Raw genomic sequence first — 17,945 nt, 5'->3', positions numbered from 1 at the left:
AAGAACTGAGTTCTAAGCTGAGCGCTGACACTAACAGAGCTATTTGTCACTGGGGAGGTTCTCAGTCTGTCCCTGTGTACTCCAGTCTGAAGTCCCTCTGAGCCATGCCAACATCCTCCAGTTGCTTATACAGAGTGAGAGGCTGTACTGCAAACACCCATGTGAAGATTAACCCCAACTGGAGGACTGGGGTGAGGGGAACCCTCTCCAGACCAGACAGGCTAGCATTGGAGCTGGGCTTGTAATAAGTCCCCCAGCAGGGAAAAAATAGCCCATAGGCTCTAACAGAAAATTATCCTGAGGCTGTGGACCCATTGTCTTGTGTGAGCTCATAGTGCAGTGACTGATGACATGAGCTGTGACATCTGACTGGCCAGTCTTGCTTTACCATCTGCCAAGGTGACCCCTAAGCTTCAGGTTTCCCTCACATCTGAAATGGGAATAATGGCTTTATTTGGTTGCTGCGGGTGTTAAGTGTGGTTGTTCCTGCCGTGACTCAGAATAGTGCAGAGCAGGTAATACGCACAGCAATGATTAGTTGATATTATTCTTTTACGGGACAGGACAGAAATGTGTTCCTGAGTTCATTCCGCTGGTATTTACACTACGCAATGACTGTACTGGGTTTCCCAGCTCTCTGACTCTTTTCTCCTCTCTCCATCAGATGGAACGATCAGGGAGCAGGGAGGTAAAACTGAGTGGTTTTTCTCTCTCCAAACAAACTATGTTCTCTTTACCTTCTGAGAACACTCTAGTGGTTTTTACCTGGAGTATTTAAATTGAGTATATTTGGGGCAAGAGTAGACTTTTATTATTATTATTATTATTATTATTATTACATGAAACTGCATGAGCGCACTTGGGAAGCACTTATACAAGGCACGTGAAAACAGCGGTCTTCAGCTCGGGCAGAATATGGCAATAGAAGGCGGACAGTAAAACTCGTGGAATCAAGTTCATCCTGTTCTCCTCCTGCCCCCAGCAGTGCTTTCTGTTCTTCTGTGACTTCATTAAGATGCTAGAAAACGAATTCATGTGTTCCCAGGTGATATAAGGAAACGAGAATCCTTTCTTTGGTTGCCTGGGTTGGCAAAAATATGTAAGACAAAAGAGTAATATGAGGTGTAATTAAGAGACCAATTTTGCAGGCGGTGGGAAAAGCCCTGGACTTAATCTGCCAGGCTCAGGGACGTTAACTTGTGAGGTTTCATTGTGTCTCACTTTCCATTGTTGTAATACTCCCATGTCAGGTCTGTTACGTGACTGAATTCAGACCCTGCATACCTAACAGCCCGTGTAGTGCCTGGCCCAGGACCGGAGCTCATAAAGTCGGATCCTATAACTCAGTAGCCTCATGTTTGTCTCTGGTGAATTTGGGATAATTATACTTAACTTATGAAGTTGTCCTGAACTTTTAAAGGGGAAGATGTGTGTCCAAACTCTATACTCAGCAAGAGTGTCTGTTCATGGCAGATCTCAGTAAAAATTTTTTAGAAGGAATATCAGAATTTATATCTCCAGATAAAGCTTTCAATATCCCATAATATCTGGAAGCTATGGTCTACCCTGCTAAGTACTTTATGTGACTAGGCTCATTGAATTATCAGAGATAGTTACTATTCATTGCTCCCATTTTACAGATGAGAAAACTGAGGCTCAGAGATGTAATGTACTTTAACGAGGTCTGCTAGCCTAGAGAAGTTAATTTCTTTAACAAGGTCTAATAGCCACAATCAGGCAGAGATGTGAGCCTGTCTTTCTCATAAGCGAGTCAGCGCCTGAGAAGTAAATGCAGCTTTATCCTCCAGAAGTTACCCTGCTCAGAATAGCCTTCCGTGCAGGGACAGTGTTCTGTGGAAATGAGGCTTTTATATTATGGCCTCGGCTCACTTCTGGTCTCAATTAGAGCTTATCCTGTTTTCTCTAGATAACTGCTTATTTACTTCCCAAATCCATAACCATTACTAATGGATCTGTCTCACAAAGGATCTTTACAAGAATAAGCGAGGTCTCTGAAGACGATTCTCAAGTCCGAGATCCCAAACACTGGGAATTGCTGTGCATCCTCCCCTTCCACCTCTTCTTTCCTCCTCCAGGTGGCTAATTTAGAGACATATCTGAGTCCTGGAATGCAAAGAGATGCATTTATAGTCATACTTCACATAAAAAGGGAGTTCAAAGGGAACTAACACTGGTTGATTATTCACTATACATCAACTTATCCATATCGTCTCGTTTTATTTCACGTACCAACCTGTAGCATAGTTTTATTATTACCCTAGTTTTGCAGATGGGAAAACAAGGCTAATAGTGACTGACGAGAGATTCAAACCCAGATCTTCATCACACAAAACATATTCTCTGCCTAAACCACCCATTGCTCTGGCCCATGAAGGCATGGAGATACTTCGGTGAGTGCTGTGATTCCATCCCGTCATCCTGGGGTGTTGGCGAGCACTGATGAGGACAGCTCCAATAACTCCTCTTGGACCTAGAGAGCACCCGAAACTCCGCCCCCTATTCTCTACCTTGGGCAAGTTGTCAACCGTCTTGCAAATGCATTTCCCTAGCAAATGGGTGGGAGTGATGCCTGCAATTGGAAATATAGCAGAGCCAACCCCTGAGGACACTGGGGTCAGTAGTGCCGCCACTGCCTCTGAGGATAAGCCACTACTACTCTCACCGCCTCTTTTCAAGGAGATGAAGAACGTCCTGCAAGGACCACTGTAAGCAGTGCTCAGAGTAAGAAACTGGCCTGAGGAGTCCAACGGTGCTGAATACTCTTGGATGGGGATGATGATAATAAGATGACCCTCCTTTATACAAAGCCGGGCGCACACAAGTATAAGTGTGCGTGTGTGCACGCGCATGTCTGAGTCCTGGCTCTGGAAAGGATGATGTATATTTCTGAGCAGCTCCCCATGAAAAAATCTAGTGTTTTAAGTTCTGCCCAAATCAGGTCTATTCACTTTCAGATATCCAGGAATGGTTTTCAGGGTATTTGAGAAAATGAGAGGTGCAGATGGTTTGCGCTGGGACATGGTTTCAAATTTACAGAGGATTATGGCCCATGAACCTCAGAAATGGTGCGAACCTTTGAAATTCTAATTGCAGACCCGTGCAAGGAGGTATATTCTTACCGGGGCACGGTATCACATTGTTCACACGTTCCTTTCTTGGCCGGAGGACATGGGGAGGAGGAGCAGATATATAACATAATCTTCCAATGAAAGTGAAACACCAATTGATGACAGCAAGTTTGGGCTTTCTGGTGAATTCGGTCAAGAGAGAAATCCCTGGCTGTTTACCATCGCAGTCTGCTTCCCTTGTCGTAACGATCTTTCTTCCTTGTATCTGGAGAGCTGAGGGTATACACAGAGTCAGCTTCAGCAGGAGGAGATCTGTGCAGTCGTTTTGATGCATCCCCCCCTTTATTTTACAAGTGACAACACCAAGGCCCAAGGTGACAGCATCAGTTATTAGGAGAGAAAGCTCTGGAATCCGGGGCTCCTGGAATTGAGGCAGTCATTCACTGACTCTAGGCTTTTAAAAACGGCTCATATATATTGAGCCATAGTATGGCTTTTACTATAAGCCATACATATAGGATGGAAGGAGCTCCCAGCCCAGCAGAGGCGACAGGCATTAGGTGACAAATTGGAATAGAGGGAAGGAAAGAATAAGTGCCAAGTCAAAGTCTAAACTGATTTGCAGCCTGGAGGAAGGCCCTCCTGGAGTGGGTGGAGGTCTGAGTGTCGGTTGTTACCACTCTCAGCTGCTCCATGGCGTAGCATGGGGTTACTGAGGCTCAGAGAACTTAAGTAGACCACACTAACAGGGGCCACATTTCCTCCACGTCACGGAACCATCCACACACAGGATGACCTCGGCAGACAAAACGCTTCAAATTCTCAGAATGGCTTTCCTGTGCACAAAGCGCTTTCTCATCCATTACCATTTAACAGCCTCATGGGGTTGGTGTCCTTACCTGCCCTCTTCATACGAGGCAGCTGAAGGCCAAGATCCCTTAGCCAATGGGATATCAGTGGGACAGCCTATTCTCTTTTCTGCTCAAGATGTTACCTTGTCATAGAGGCCTTCTCCGAATATTCCTTCTGCCTCCATCACTTCCTTACTTTATATATAATCCCATCTATCTGATGCATTTGCTGGCTGTTGCCCCACTAGAAGGTAAGCTCACCAGAGCAGGGACATGGTCACTATGGAATCTCCAGGGCCGTTGGTACATATTTGTTGGCAGGAAGCGAGCTGATGCATTTTCATTTGACAATCACTTGGCTACTCATCTGCCCCAGGCCCGATGCAAAGACAAGTTCCCTTACCTTGACACGCTGTTGTAGTTGGGGCTAAGACCAGAGGATACAAGTAACCTTTCAAGATAGCAGGGACTCAATCCTGTCTAGGCCACAGGGCCAGTCGTCCGCCCTCAGGGGGCGCATTTGGGTGCTGAGTTTTGAGGTGGCTATGGCACTGACGGCCCCTACTGGCTCCAATTACAGGAGCTACTCTTGTGTTGCTTCCCAAGTGCCTAGGTTTTGTTTTTTCTTTTTAAACCAATTTCATTTGCAATCAATGGTGAGAAATTAAATGGATTCTTTGGACTAAGTAGATTGAGCTAGTGGGAAAAATAGACATCTGCCGGGGCCGAGGAATGAGCAATCTGTTGGTACATTTTCCGCGGAAATTTGGCATCTGCTTAGCGTTTCACACTATTTGCACCTCGGGAAATGCGTCTTAACACCCCTTGACCCTGATCTTTCCTCCGGGTTAAAAAAAATCGGCAGTGAAAGATGAGAAAATTGTCAAAAAATGAAAACCCTTTCGTTTGTTTTCAGTTAGCCTCTTAGCGACTTGAGCAAACCACGCAAACTAGCCTTCCAGTGGCGATGAGCGCCCCGCAAAGGGAATGAAGGCGGGAGCTGGGCGAGCAGCGCTGGCTCTTCGCTCCGGTCCCCGGCCGCCCCACGCCCCTCGCAGCAGGAGGCGACTCTCCATGCTCGCTTCCTTCACCCACACGGGACTAAAAAAGAACGCGTACAACTTTTTTTGGTCCCCCTTCTTGCTAAACGCTGGCTTAACGAGCTCGCTGCAGTCAGCGCTTCGGGGGCGGCCCCCGCCCGGCGCCCGCGTCGGAACGTGGCCCGGGAGGCGGTGCGCGGGCGGGGGCGGGGCCGCGGGCGGCGGGGGCGGGGCGGGGGCCGCGGTGGGGGGCGGCGGCGCGTGCGCAGAGCACTTCCTTGTTTGTCCCCGTGACCGTAGCCGGAGCGCCGCCGCCCGCAGCCAGCCCGCCTGCCCGCGGGAGCGTGTGCTCAGTCAGTCCGTGTCCTCGCCGCCGTCTGTCAGAGAGTCTGGGGAGGCAACTGCCCGGCCCGATCCCTCTGCGTCGCGCCGCCCCATCCCCTCCCCCGCCGCCGAGGAGCCGCCGCCGGCATGATCACAGGGAGGCGGGTCCCCGAGAGCCCCCTGCCTTGCGCGCGGCTCGGAGTTTGAAGGGCTGCCGCCTCCTGCTTCGCCCGCCCGCCCTTTCTCCTGCCGCCGCCGCCGGGGACGGGAGCTGCGCCAGGCAGGCGGCGGGTGGCGGGCTGCGCGGGGCGTTCATGAGCCGCCGGGCGGCCCGCGGCCCCGGGAGCCTGCGCCGTGACTCACCCCCCGCCTGTGTCTCGCCCCCCCGGCAGGATGCCGGACCAGATCTCCGTTTCCGAGTTCATCGCCGAGACCACCGAGGACTACAACTCGCCCACCACGTCCAGCTTCACCACGCGTCTGCACAACTGCAGGAACACCGTTACCCTGCTGGAGGAGGTAGGTCGCGGCCGGCGCCCCCCGTGCGCCCCTCCGGGGACCCCTTGCTGCCTCCACTTGCAGCCGCTGCCCCGCAGTTGGATCGCCTTGATTCCTGAGCCGGGGATGTTTGGGGCTGGGGAGCCACACCCCCTCCCGGACCCCCGGCTCCCAGCTAGACGGGTGACCTCGGATGTGCAGCCCCCTGCCCTATGTGCCCGGGCGCCGATCCCCGGAGGCTGGAGGTGGGCAGAGGACTGATCGAGCTCCGGACACCCCCAGGAGGAAGAGGGAAGTCCTCTCCGTATCTTTCGCCTTTCCTGGGTGCTGGGCAGTCTGCTTGATGCTTTCCACATCCTTAGAACCCTGTCATAACCCACGAAGTAGGTGGTGTCAGGCCACCGAGGGCAGAGCGAAGCTTAGCAACGTGGCCAAGGTCACCAGCAAGGGACAGGGAGATGGTCAGTGAATGCACTTTTCCAGGGCTTGGCCAGGCAGGCTTAGCCGCATAGGCAAGGGAACGCTGGCTGAAGCTGCCTCCACATCCCTACCCTCTAGTCCTGGTGCCTAAAACCCTGAGTGCACGGAACGATCTGCGCGGACAGGTCCCCCACCCGGCTCCCCTCAGGAGGGTTTGGTGGCGCTGGAGGCTGAGGCTCTGTGCCAGCAGGACCTGCCTGCAGGGCACTCTAGCTGTGAGCAGCGACCTGAGGCCCTTCTGTCTGGAAGCACCGGCCAGACGGGGAGGAGGGGGGGCCAGAGCTGCAGGAGGAACAGCTCCTCCTATCTAGACCCTCCGGGAACCCTCCTTAGTGTCTGGGGACAGGGCCAAGGGCATAGCGATTTCCTTTAAAATTGTAAGTGAATTAGTGATGGGTGGGGTGGGTAGGTAAGGAGAAACCCACACGCCCAAGAGCTGCAGAAGCCTCTGAACGTCAGTGAAAATAGGACATCTGCCCTGGAACTTGGCACCATCTGTAAGTGCCATAAAGCACCACTCCCCTCCAAACAAGACAAACTGATTTCAGCTGAAAAAGACAGCATTGGGGGAAGTTAAGAAAGCAGATCGTTTTTTATTTTCTGGGTGGATTATCCTGGGTTGGTTTATTTGAGGTTTGGGACGTTCCTTCTGCTGTAAGCTGGCTACGGCTAGCCCTCTATAACATTGAGAAGCTGGGGCTTCTGTGGGCAAAGGGCTGTTGGTAATCGGGTTTTGATACTTGCTCTTCAGACCAGGGAACACACAGGTCTGATATTCTGAAGCACAGGAGTCCTAAATTTTAGGAGAGGGGAGATGTCTGTTAGTACAGGCTGGGGGGGGGGGGGGGGTGGGGGGGGGGGGCAGTGGCGTCTGTCTTGCCTGCCTAGTGCTGCAAATCAGTCCAAACGTTTTACGCCAGTTGAGGATGCTTCCTAGAGTTCTTTCTTAAGTAAATGTTGGGTTATGGAAGTGAATTTTGAAATTTTGGAGAAATATCACCTAACTAGGTTTGTTTGGAAGCCAGAGAGGTAAATGGATCTTTGTTTGTGTGTTTGCTTTTGTGGACCGTCCATCTTGCACTTGCCTGAAGCTTAGTGTCTAGGGTTAAATGGAGTTGCCAGGCATTCTACACCATGGAGGGTCTGTCCTGCACTTAATTGGGATGCATTGGAATATGCTGATAGAGGAGCATTTTGCATACTTTTTCTGTACTAATTGAATATGCCTTTGAAGGATGTGATATAGCTTAGACTGTGAGGTTATTTTCCTGCTAGATAACTTCCTCAGTGCGTGCTGATAGAGCCGTTAGTTATTTTAACTTTCCCTTTCTGCACATTCAGATAGTGTTACTTTATTCTGTTTGGGTGGGGTGTGATAAGGGTAAGTAGCTGGTGAGGCTATTTGTAGGGGTTATGTGCCCATATTTTGCAGCAACACCAGGGGATAGGCTTACAGTTGAATTATGTGCTGTTGTTCCTGGTCTTAGTGTGATGTAACTAAATGTAAAAGCAAATGCAAGAGAGATACATTTGCACGCACGCACGCGCGTGTGTTTATGTGTGTGTGTGTGTGTGAGAGAGAGAGAGAGACTGTTTTACAAGGTTAGGTAGAAAAATAGATCCAATCACAATATAAATGTGGTCACCTATGAACTAGAAAAGGAAATTGGAACCAGGCTAGAAGTTTAAAAGTGTCATGTTAAAGTACAGTGATAATATTCGTGTTCTCAAAAATAGAACAATAAATGTTTTACTCAGAATGGCGAAGTAATTTTGTAACTCTCTTTCTGAACTTGAGTACGGTACTGGTCAAGAAGTCATTGTCCTCGGTCTGTATCTTTTAACTCTTGAATCATATTCCATGAGGTTGGACCCATGAGTGATCGCCATTTCCATAAATGTGAAACACACTCTATCTTCTTATTAGATAACCATTACAGTTGAATTTTTCTTTTCCTCCTAAGCTTACATATATAGCAGGGGTGCATTATTATAGAGATCGTCTGTGGATCAGAATTCAGCTCTTAAAAAATATGAGGCATAAGATTGTTACCCTCAAAAATATAAGAAGTTTTGGGGCATACCACAAAATCTTGTTGGCATTTGCTTCATTTGGAAACTTGAGGAACACTGTTTGTGTTGTCTTGTGGTTATTCTTAGGAATAGAACTTTTGGGTACTTTTTTGGTGATGTGGAAACTCAGGAATAGGAATTAATTTGGGCAGCTTGGAATTGTTTCTTTTAAAAAAAATCTTTTCTAGTTCTAGTAGTTGAATGTCTTCTTGTTTATTTACTAACTTTTTTGCTCTTTGGGTTCCTAATTAACATGCATAAGTCTCAACTAAAAAACTCAGAGAGCTGCAAGCTTGGAGCCCAAGATTAACCCACACCTTCCTTTTGCCCGGTCATTGGCAGAGAGTGTTGTGCTTTGCAGATGTTGGTGCTTTCATTGAAATCTCTCTGTGATGAGCCCTGTAGGAAATGGGTCAGAAAGACAGTAAAGGAGGCAGAGTTAACTTCTGGGCCTCACCGTTGAGGGTGGAGGGTCCCCTGTGATTCTGGGAGTCATGATGTGGCTGGCGCACAATGAGTGGCTGCCTTTGGGAAGCAGGGATGGGTTGGCTGCCAAGGTTTCATCCTGGTGTGTGAGTGTTTTCCAAGCAGAAAGCCAGTGTTTTGCTTATTCAGCAACCAAAGCACACTGACGTGTCTATTTTACTCGTGACCATTTGGAAGTTATGAGTAAATGACTAGGAGGGTAGGAGAAGACAGCTTTCCCAAGAAGGGAGCAAGCAGGCATTCCAGGACCGCTGTCATGGGGAGACAGGAGAAGAGACCCTCCATTAAAGGCCGGGATTGGTCAAAGCTTAGTGCTTGATGAAGGGGAGACTCCGACGAAGGTTTGCTTGGTGATTCAGTGTTGGGCCAGCCCCTTATCCTTGGTGCCAGTGAAGGAGGCATGTTCTGCTCATTTTTTGAACAGCTGCTCTGCACCAGGCCTGTCGTGGGCAGATGGTGCGCCTGTTCTGCTTGACCCCTCGAAGGAGCTTTAGGAGGGAGGGACAACTGTTATCTCCGTTTTACAGAGAGGAAAATTGAGGCCTGGAGATGAAGTTATTTGTCTCTAGGATCAAATGGCTAGTAAATCAATGGAGTTAGGAAATCCTTAAGCAGTTAAGACAGAAAACAGACGTTCTAAATGTCCACAAAGACCTGTTTCAGTGGCTTTGTAGAGAACGTAGGAGGCTTCACTTTTATTGTGCCTTTAATTTTGGTCTCATGAAACAGAGGTGCCTAAGTTCCTAAGTGGCTTAGCTTTTCCTCAGGTTCATATTCCAGGGAGTTCTTAATTGCAATACTTAAATGCACTATTTTTCCCCCAGTGCTTTCAGATATTTGGTTATGGTTTTTCAGATTCAAATGTGGGGACTTAGTTGGTTGTAATCCAGCAACCGCATTTACCCAACATGCTTTTTGAGAGCACCTGCTAGATATGAGACACTTCGCTCAGCCGAGCTGTGAAGTATTGGGGTAATTATCTGGATTGTGTATGGAGAGACTAAGAGTCTTTGAGAAAGAGATAAATAGGGCTGTCACTCTTAACAAGGTAGGAAGGGACAGTTCATAGAAAATAATATAGGACATTCACCCCAGCAATACAAGTGAAATCACTCAAATGACCATCCAGTCAGTAGACAAGCTGCCCAGTGCCCGGTAGGTGCTCAGCAGCGTGCCAGGCCCCGGGACAAGCAGGAGAACAACCCTACCCTCCACAAGTACAGCCTGAGCTTTCTTACGGGGGCTGACAATCAAGTGTGAGTCTCGCGTTAGAGGCTGGCGTGGCTTAACGTGTGCAGGTGATGTGTTCACTCCCTCCTGAAGGCAGAGAAATGTTGGGCTGAATGAAGAATGAAGGTGTGGAATGTAGATTGATTGTCAAAATTCACCCTTTCATCATAACAGTAGTTACTCGTTACTAGTCTTCCTGCTAGGTATTAACCCTATTCATGCTGTGATTCATACTTACGTTCCCCTACTATTGTCATGGACCCTCTTTTACAGCAGTAGAATCTTTTCCCAAGGTCATACCAACAGTCACGAGTGGATTTGGGCATTTATCCCATTTCCCTGGTGTCTTTATGCCTGCCAGTCAGACTTTATCTGTGCTTCCTTGCTGTCTGTGTAAGTTGTACTTTTTACCTGTGTTCTTTTGGGCATCTTCCAGGTTGACTAGAGGTTCCCAGTCATTAATAAAGGGCTTTAGGTCCTCCCGTGTTACTCTGTGGAGCATCACACATGAGACCTCAGTGGCCAGAGCTTGAGGAATGGTCCTGTTCATCCACCCGCAGGGTTCCAGGATGCGAGTGCGTGGCTCCTCTTGTGTGCTGAAAGCTGGTCCTCTTACTAGGAAGTGCTTCTTTACAAAGCAGCTGCTAAACTTGGTTGTGGTCTTACTGAAAAAGTGGCCTCAGGAAGGGCTTACATAAAGTCTAGGCTGACCCCGTGTATTACTTCAGGTAAAGAACACGTCCTGTGTTTATCCCTGATCCCTTGAAGATAAAACAGCAGAAGGTGAACAAGCCTTCCCTGGATACCTCTGGCCCGGACACAGCTCTGGGCTCTGTGGCCCAGCCCACTGACCCGGTCCAGAGATACTTAGAGTGAGTTGTTTGGGGTTTTTGGACATCACTGGCCAAGGTCAGCGAAGAACACATTTGCCTGCTGAAGCAGTGAGAGAAGGAGCTTTCCTTGGTGTACCAGAACTCACGCTCTTCCTAAAACAAGGCGGAAACCTGTTGGCCAAGTATTTATTCCAGGCTAACGCTGTTTGGTGTTTTATACACTATCTTTAGGGTTTAAAAAATATTTTCCACACCTACCATCCAATAAAAGCCCTGTCCGGTAGCATCCCATCATTTTCTTACATATGAATAAACCAGAGGAGATTGAGGCCTAAAGATGGGAAGGAAATTACTCAGGGATTTGAATCTGCAGGTCTCGTGACTCTCAGCCCAGGCCTTTTGCATTGTACTCTCCAAAGGCTATGGAAGCTGGTTTTATTGGGGGCGGGGGGTGGGGGGCACGACTCTTTCCTTGACGCTCCCTAGATGTTGCTTCCAAGTGGGGATGGGTGGGGAGTAAATTCGAATTTAGGCACCTGGTCTTGCTAGCCAGTCTGCTCTCTCACAAGACACACTGTGTCTGTGCGAGGCAGCCGCAGAGACCACACAGCTCCCTGATGTTGGCCGAGAGGTTTTCGTTAGGAGCACGTGTGCTGTTGGGCATTCAGACGCCACCTAGATCTCTGCCTTTATGTTTGTGAGTCAAGGGAGCCTCAGAGAGGTGGTTTTCATTCGGGTAACCTAGCCCTTTGGGGACTAGAGCCAGACCTTGGCCTCAACCAGTCCCAATGTATTATTTAAACATGAGTAAGTGATGGGCTAGAGATCACTTTGCATCTAAGCCTCGGTTTCCTCATTTGATAAATGGAATTGTGTTGAGTCTTAAGGGAGATAATGCACATGAGGCACTCAAGTGACTTCATTCTGTTAAAATGTGGCCTGGTGAAGGGCAGGGTCTGACCAGTCATGCCAGTCAGCCCTCCTGCTGTGGGGTGGGGAGGAAGGAGGTGAGAGGTATGCCCTGATGGGGAGATGGGCAGAGTTCTCTCCACTCTGGACCAGTGGTGGCCTTTGGGGCAATGAGGAAGACGTATCCTTGCCTAGGTTCGTTGCAGCCCTGTTATCTTCTAGTGTGTGTCAGGCAGGGTGTTGGTGGGGGGGGGGGTCACCATCCATTCCTCACGGAGGTTGTACCTACCTCTTAGCGAGTCACTGTATGTGACGTGCTAAGAACAGTAGCTGGCATGGGAATTGCTCAACAAATGATTGTTCTTGTTATCCTCATCGCTGTCGCTGTTAACTATGATCGGCCTAGAGCGTTGAATATGTAATTGTGAGGAGGAGACTTGGGAGACTCATTTCAGAAGGCTGGGTGGTGAGGTCAGATGACAGGGCCAGCTGTGTGCCTTCAAGGACCTGCTGTTGGAGGTGCACACGGGACCGGAGGCAACACTAAACTCTTTGCCCCCTGGAATCATGGTCAAAGCCAATTTGATCTGAAACAGACTGCCAGCTCTGATTTACTGTACACTCAGTCCCTGGTGGGCGCTACTCTGAGGTCAGCGAACCAGCGAGCTGTGCTGCCTGCCGCCCAGGGCCAGCCCGATGGGCTCCACCGGCGGTCTCAGTGGCCCTGCTTCTTCATGTCCCTGCTGATTCTTTCTGTTCCGCCCCCACACACCCCCTCTGCCACGTCCCCTCCGTTGGTGCATCAAAGCCAGGACGGCACTGGCCCTTTTGACATCCCCCGGGGCTTCTGGCGAAGGAGCCATGTCCTCTGTTTCATGATAAATGCAGATGCTTGTGGTTCCTTGTGGGCAGGTGCAGAAAGCGTTTGTGCCCTGTCCCTGGCCAGGATGGAGCGTGGCAGCCAGGTTGTGTGCTCTCCTGACTACAGCTTAAGGCATGGAGACCGCAAGGAATTCTGTTCTGGCCTGGAGGGAGAGCCCCCCAAAGTAAAAAGGGTTTACTTGAACTTGTGTCTCCGTGTGCCTCATGACCCTTTTCAGTGTCAGTAAAATGAGCTTTCATTATCTGTGGGCCAAGAGGGCAGGTCAGACCTCCAGGCACTGGATTCCGCTTGGTCTTTACAGAATCAGGAGCCCACAGTGGGCAACTTCCTGCCTGGAGCACATCCTGAGCAGCTGTGGGTCATGGTGCCACTTGTGGCCACTTACGTAAGAGCTGAATTTTAATGCTGAGGCTATGGTATAATTTTCTCAAAAGAACTGGAATATAGTCCATTTGAGAAGACAGCACCCAATTTAGCCACCCAAAAACTAGGAAAACAAAAACAGACAGAACCTCATGTACCAGGGAGGGAAAGCCCTGAAAACAACTACATTTTTGGTACCAACCATTGCAGGAAATGGAGTTGGCTGTGATGAGCTAGGCCATCTTTGTCCCCTCCAGGTGCTTTGGATGGAGGAAAATAGAAGCTCTTCCAAGCTCTTCCTGTTACAAATACAGCCTAGATAGCTTGTATTTCTGTCACATTGTGCTCAGCGGCTAGGACAGAGATGGCCGCGTCCCTGGTGCACAGCCTAGCACCTGGCCTGATGACTGTACTATTATGAAATATATTCCGCAGAGCTGGGAGGGCCTCCGACACCATCGAGCCCAGCCCCTCCTTCCTACGGATGAGGAAGCTGAGGCCCAGAACACCCAACGGTGGTAGGCTTCTTTGTTGTAAGGAACAGGCTCCACCTCATCCCAAGAAAACAAAATACAGCTAATTCAGGCAAAGGTGGGGTGTATTGGAGTGACTCATGGAACATGAATGGCAAGAAGAGTAGGAAAGGAGGATGTTCCCTTCCGGGGGAAACGGCTGAGGATGGCACCCCCAGCCCGGACTCCAGTGCGCCGCCCACCGCCCCCCCGCCCCCCGCCCAGCCAGCTGAAGCTCCAGGGAGGATCGGATTGGTCCGGCATGGAGGGCATGTTGGCCAGCCTCGCGGGGTTCCCTGTTGGGCAAGGCTAAGCCCTTCCCTTCCAGCGGGGAGGGGGCTCCGTCCTCAGAGGGGAGGGAAGTGCCCTCTCTGTTCACCCAGACAACACAGAGAAGCTGGGATGAGGGTCCGGGTCTCTTGACGCCACCTGGTTTGGAGGGGGACACAGTGCAGGGGCCAGTGCCCCCCGTGTTCACAGGAGGACAGTGGGCCGGCCGGCTGGGCAGCTGCAGGCCTGGCACCCAGCAGCAGGGGAGTGCGCTGGGTTCCCTGCTCTGCTCTCCCCAGGTTTCGCTTCCCCTTGACCTCTCTGCTTGGTGCTCATTTGGGACACTTTGAAGGGCTGTGGTCAGAGCGCTGTGCTGCCTCGTTGTAGCTTTCCTGATGTGGTCAAGAAGCACTAACATTCCACACAGGGTGTGGGCAGCGAAGAAACTCCCCACTGCTGCCTAAATCCACAGCGATCATGTGGTTCTTAAAAATACCCTTCCATAGATATCGAGGATGGACAGAGGCTGTGCAGGGGAGTTGGGCTGTGTTTGGGGAATTTTCTGGTTTGATGGCCTTCTCTCAGCATAAATAACGGACGCTGCTTAAAGGTCTGAAAAGGGCTAACAGCTCTCCTTCCATTAAGTGGCTTCTTCGCTGACCAGTGACACACAAAATAAAATTTGAGCATCTTTGTTTTCTCAAAATGTCGAGAGTCTTCCTTTGTGTTTCATTAATCATCTTTTATGAAGCCCATTTCCCTTTCCTTGTAATGTTTATTCATAGTAATAGCACTTACATAAAATTAGATACTCCTTATTTCTACAAAGTGCAAATCAACATAAGCTGCTGCCGATTTAACAATAGTAAGACTTTTCATAGCGGGGCAAGTACGTGTAGTGCCTCCCAGTGAATACAATGGTGCCGAAACAAATCACTGTCCCAGGTATTCAGGATACATGAACACTGCAACTAAGCACCTACTGTGTGCTGGCTGCCAGGCTGGATGCCTATACACACCATCTCATTTACTTTAATCCTTCCAACATTTCTGTGGGGTGGCTGCTCTTCCTCTGTTTTACCAATGATGAGCCCGGCTCAGAAAGGATTTGGCCCAATCTGTGGTGCTCATTCTACCTCCGACTCGTTTTCAAGAACAAAATGCTTCATCTTGTGAATAGAAGGTTAATGGAATAGAACTATCAGGAAATACTCTTCAGCTGACGCACGAGATACTTAGGTTAGAGTCGAATGAGAGCTTCCTGACAGGGTATTAAAATACCAGTTGGACGGCCACGGAAGTGGCATTTCTTCCTGTGATTTTTGGATAATTGTCATTGACTGGCTAATGAACTAAATTATGTACTTATACATGTCCACACATGTCTTGTCTTTAGTAGATTTAGACTGAAAGTACCCCAGAGCCGTGGATAACTCCCCCCCAGCCCCCTTTTTTGTTGCCTAGTTGGCACTCATAAATTTGACTAAAATAATGAAGATTATGGTGAAACCGCCTTTGATTTATCATTGTTGAGGTCGGAACTGGTAAAGGTTTTCCAGATTCTGCTGTCTACCTCTTTGGGCTTTAGTTATACGCCCACCGATTGCACAGAACAATTGGAAAAACCCTCAGTTACTCAATTTGCTGAAATGTTTCACAGATTCATGGCGGACCTGGACGCCCACCCTTTTGGTGTGTGCATCCTGCCGCCTGTCATTGGCTTAGCCACATCTGGAACCGTGATAGCACCCCTTTTTTTGAGTCCCAACCCTGAACTGAGTACTTCACGTGGGTTCTTTCTAACCCACACGTCACCCAGCTCCTATGTGATGGAACCCAGCATCAAACCTGGGTCCGTGGGGCTCCGTGGCCCGCACCCTCCCTCCGCCGCCTCACCCCCAGAATCCGAGAGTCACCATAGCGTTCACTCTCTTAGCGGAAACAAACACACATACAGACACAAACACAGCACTTCTGCCAGCGGGAAAGGAAAAACATTTTTCCCTCCTCGTTTGTTTCCTTTACACAACAAACAAATGAGTGGGAGGCATTTAAATTTAGGTCATTTGTCATCCGGGGCAGCCAGTTCATGATACGGTATTGGAGGGATTAATGAGAGATGGGGTCTTTGAAAAAGAGTTGACTTCTCTGATTTTCCTTCATAAATGGTAAGTAGTGAATCATACGATTTTATGAGCCCGGTGCCCTGCATTTACTTTCCAGCATTTCTGTATTGTAACAGCTCACAAAGTGCTTTCCTGTGTATTGACTCATTTTGTCCCCGCAACACTTTCTAAGGGAGCAAAGCCACCATTTCCTCATTTGGCAGGCAGGAAAGCTGAGGCTCGAGAGTTACAGTGACTTGTCAAAGGTCACAAGACTGGCAGAGTAGCATGCTGGAGCTTGAGGTCGGCCAGTCCTGCCTTCTGGTCTCGAGTGTCCTACCCGCGCCCCACCCTGCAGTGATGCACCATCTGAAAGGGATGCACCGATGAGATGTTTTGTCAAGTAATTTTCAACTTACAGAGTGCCTTTTCAAAGAAAAAAATGGCTTTTACTATTGGGTCATTTTGTGATACTTTGCATTATTAGAGTCTCCCCCACCTACACGTACTTTTATAGTCCATTTTTTCCCTTAGCTCAGAACTTCAAGTGATTTTTATTTGGGGCATGTTTCTGTTTTAGTTGGTCGGTGTTTTTTAGCTTTCGCACGTTTATGAAGGTACAGTGATTGGTATGAATCTCGGCACGCGTGACACCGCTTCCACACTGATCTGCCTTGGCCAGTCTTGTGTTCACCTCTCGCCCCGCCCCTGGTTTTTAAAAATCAATCCCAGGTACTGTTTCACTTCATCCATAAATATTTTAGTATGTATCTGTAAAAGATAAGGACGTAAAAACAGCAACTGAACCACAGTACCATGATCACATAAAAAAAAAAAAATTGAACATTTACTCAATATCTTTAGTCAATATTTAGATTTCCCTGGTGTCTTTTTTTGAAATGATTTGTTCAAATCAGGATCCAAATGAGATTTATATGTTGACGTAGACTGACCTATATTTAGAATTTCTTTAATCTATAGGTACCCCCCTTTCTTGCTTGCTTGTAATCTGTTGAATAAATGGGGTTGTTTGTCCTGTAGAGTTTCCCATAGTCTGGATAGTGTTGATTGTATCTTTCTGGTGTCACTTAACATGTGCTACAATCTTTTTTTAACATACCTTTGTTCCTAATAATTTTTTCATCTTGAAAAATAAAAGGAATGCATTCCCTTTGTTAAAAACAAACTAGGAAAAGCATAAAAAAGAAAACTCAAAAGTCATCCGCGATCCCACCAGCTGGCTCGCCACTATGGTCGCCTCAGGCGTACCTAACACTGTTTCTTTTCATTCAGCCCATCACGAGCATTTTCCCACATTACTAAAAAAATCTGCACTACAGCTTCATATGGCATGTCATCGCGTTAATGGTATTTCCCTTCAGTTGCCCCCGTTGAGGAACAGTGGCTCAGCAGTTGCTCCCAAGGAAGACCCATGTTGAAAAGACAACAGTGACTATTTTAATACATCTGTCATTATCTTCACCAGTGTTGATAAGGTTCCTAAAAGTACAATTACTGGGTTAAAGCCATGTATATTCATAAACTTCTGATACAGTTGTCATATTGCCAGATTCCCCCAGAAAGGTGGCCCGGGCCAGTGAGAGGGGTATTTCCACACAGGGACAGCTTGGAGTGAGGTCTTGACTTAGAAGAACAGACTGGACTTCCAGCGTGCTGTTGGCCTCCTGTCCACGTTGGTGATGTAGATGTTACCACGAGTAGCAAGGGGAAAACGGAGCGCGTGTGGGTATGTGCAAACTACTCGGCACAGTGGAGCGCTGAGGGCCCATGTCAGCTCAGAGTCATGGGGAAGCGGGCAGCTCGGCTTTGTCAGCACTCCAGCCTCTCAGTGGTGACTTCTTACTTCCTGAATTGTGGAATAAAGAACCAGCGTTTACTAGGAACGGGGCGGGGGGCGGGGGGGGGGCGGACGTGTAGAAACCCAGACATGGAGTCCAAGGGACTCCTAGCCAGGGCGGCGCCTGGCTTGGGTCATTCC

At 48.8% G+C, this 17,945-nt stretch overlaps 1 protein-coding gene across 2 annotated transcripts in view; it reads left to right on the top strand.

The window, feature by feature from the left end:
- Nucleotides 1–5,456: 5,456 nt before the first annotated feature.
- ASAP1 (ArfGAP with SH3 domain, ankyrin repeat and PH domain 1) overlaps nucleotides 5,457–17,945 on the top strand; it is a 231,886-nt gene continuing 219,397 nt past the window's right edge. Inside the window, exon 1 of one of the 2 annotated variants that reach the window (XM_054590497.1) lies at nucleotides 5,457–5,823. In XM_054590497.1, the coding sequence (XP_054446472.1) occupies nucleotides 5,698–5,823 (126 nt within the window). In that variant the 5' untranslated portion in view covers nucleotides 5,457–5,697. The remainder of the gene's footprint in view (nucleotides 5,824–17,945) is intronic. The other variant, XM_054590496.1, reaches the window with a different exon arrangement.

This window comes from Pteronotus mesoamericanus, unplaced genomic scaffold (genome assembly GCF_021234165.1).
Source record: "Pteronotus mesoamericanus isolate MK-2021 breed Mesoamerican mustached bat unplaced genomic scaffold, CSHL_Meso_final scaffold_174, whole genome shotgun sequence".
Lineage (NCBI taxonomy): Eukaryota > Metazoa > Chordata > Mammalia > Chiroptera > Mormoopidae > Pteronotus > Pteronotus mesoamericanus.
This window is presented reverse-complemented; position numbering and strand designations above follow the sequence as displayed.